Here is a 2,316-nt window from a genome sequence, read left to right on the forward strand (position 1 = left end):
AGCCCCGAAACACCCCGAGAGAGGGGGGCAGAAGGGACCCGGCGAGGAGGCTTGCGCTCCGTTACGGCCTTTTCCCTGCCGCTGCTGCTCGCCGGGTCTGGCAGCATCGTTAGCGCGGAGCCATGACCCAGGGGAAGGTAGGTGGGAGGCCAGGGCTTGGATGACGAGTCGTCCTGCTTGCATAATTGTTGCATGTTTAGGCAGGGGGGAAATGGGTTGAAGGGAGGGGACTTGAGGAATAAAACAGTTTCTGTGGAGGGGGGAGCTGGGTACCTGTGCACAGCCCGGTGCGTTGGCACCTGTGACCAGGGGGTCTTCAGCAGAGGAAGGGGGTGGAGGGCTGTGTCATGGCCTTGGGGGCTGGTTTTCCTTGCATGTGGAGCTTAACCCTGCTGTTGGACCTGTGGCCATTTCCTCCCCCCATCCTGGATGTCAGGGAGCTCAATGGGGGGCTTGTGCGTTCCCATCCATGCCCCCAGCAGTCAGCACTTGGTGCCTGCCCTGAGCACCTCCATCCTGGTCCAGGGAGCTCTGGATTTTTGGGGTTCTCTGATGCTTGGAGACCAGGGAAGGGGGGGTTTATGCATCCTCTGCCAGCACCGTGCACCATTGCCATGGCAACGATGTGATGCTGGAGGCTGCCTGGATGCAAGTGGCAGTGTCCCTCTTGTATCTCCATGGGTATCTCTGGGGGTCTTGCCTGATATTGGCCACCCCACACCCTGATATTGGCCACCCTACACCCAAGGGCTATGTAACAGAGGACAGGGTGAGGACGGTCCCTGTGAGCTGGCAGAGGAGGTGGCACAGTTATCCCGGCACAGCTGGATCTGCTCACGGTGCACATCCCAGCCTGGCTTTATTTTCAAGGGCCTGTTATGTTTTTAATTTAAGGCCTTCTCCCAGGGACTGTGCTGTCAGTTGTCGGTCAGTCGAGCTGCTTCACTTTGGACTTTTTGTGGTTCCAGCCCTGCATCCCTGTGGTCCATGGGAATGCTCACCCTGATGCTGAGCCCTTGGGCAGCGAGGGCAGGATACCAGGCTCATAACCTCTCCCGGGATGGCAAAGATCTAGAAGGTTAAATGGATAACGTTCCCGAGGAGAAGCAAGTTCTCAGGTGGCCTGAGGCTGGCTCTTTGCTGGGATTTCATAGTCAGAAGACATCAGATCCCAAGTCCCTTAGCTGCATTGTCAAATTATGGAAAGCAGCAAGGCTGAGCCTCTAGATGGGCAGGGAGGGATGCACTGGAAGAAAATGTCGGAGGGCCAAACCAGAGCACTTCTGGGGGCCAGGAGAAACCCCCCCAAATGTGAGTCTCAGTGGAAATGAAGGAGTTCAGGGTTTTCTGCCCACTAACCGAAAGCTCTTTTTTAAGGGGAAATTTGGAAAGAAGTAGGCTGAGAAGCAGGGAATGACTTGGATACTTTCCAGTGTCGCACATGAGCCTGAGGCAGTGTGGAGGACCCTGGGCAAGGCTGCATCCACCCTCAGACCTGGTTGCCTGGACCTTCTCATCCCCTTTTACATGTCGGGTGTTCTCCCGTCTCCTCGCTCAGTCGCATCAGAGGATGCTACTTCCTGGAGGTGCAGGGGTGGGTCCACTGCCAGCTTGCAGGAGTTACTGGGTGTCCTTCCAGTTCCTGGGATTCAGCAGAGGGACCTTCAGACCTGTGTCTGTGCCCTGTCAGGTTCCCATTGCAGGGCAGTTTCTGTGCTGTTTTTACAGTCTAATCTCTCTGTCCCCTCTTTCTGTGCAGCTTTCTGTGAACAACAAACCCCCCAACTCCGAGGGGCAAGGGGAGAAGAAGGACAATGCCACAGCCCCGCCAGCTCCTCCGACCTATGAGGAGGCGACAGCGGGAGAAGGGATGAAGTCTGGTGCTTATCCTCCTCCCCCATCAGTCCCACTCCACCCCAGCTGGGCTTACGTCGACCCCAGTAAGTCCTTCTGTGGCTGTATCCAGGGTGAGCCCCCTGCAGAGGGGGTAGAGGGGTGCAGAGATTCCCCCCCACAGGCTTTGTAGAGAAGGGGGGAACTGGGGATGTCGTGCCCAGTTTGGTCCGTGGTAGAGCTCACCCTAGAGCTGTAGCTATAAGCTGTATAAGTCTCTATATGTAAAAGCCATTTCACCTGCCTGCTAGACCACGCTGCCTTCCAGAGGTGGGAGTGAGCTCCAGTGCTCTGTCCCTGCTCTTCTTCCCAGTACTGGGATGGGAAAAATCCCCTCTCCCAGCTTGCTGCTCTGGGCAATGCCACCTCCCAGGACTGGGGAGCGTCCTGGTGCAATGCTCCTGGCTCTGCAGGCAGCAGCTT

General features: G+C 57.0%; 1 protein-coding gene across 1 annotated transcript in view; it reads left to right on the forward strand.

Annotated features, from left to right (window-relative positions):
* Positions 1 to 122: 122 nt before the first annotated feature.
* The window catches only part of FAIM2 (Fas apoptotic inhibitory molecule 2), a 16,349-nt gene continuing 14,155 nt past the window's right edge, over positions 123 to 2,316 (forward strand). The window contains exons 1-2 of the mRNA XM_035903699.1: positions 123 to 137; positions 1,760 to 1,940. Coding sequence (XP_035759592.1) covers positions 123 to 137; positions 1,760 to 1,940 — 196 coding nt within the window. The remainder of the gene's footprint in view (positions 138 to 1,759; positions 1,941 to 2,316) is intronic.

Source organism: Egretta garzetta, unplaced genomic scaffold (genome assembly GCF_000687185.1).
Source record: "Egretta garzetta isolate BGI_Z169 unplaced genomic scaffold, ASM68718v1 scaffold581, whole genome shotgun sequence".
NCBI lineage: Eukaryota > Metazoa > Chordata > Aves > Pelecaniformes > Ardeidae > Egretta > Egretta garzetta.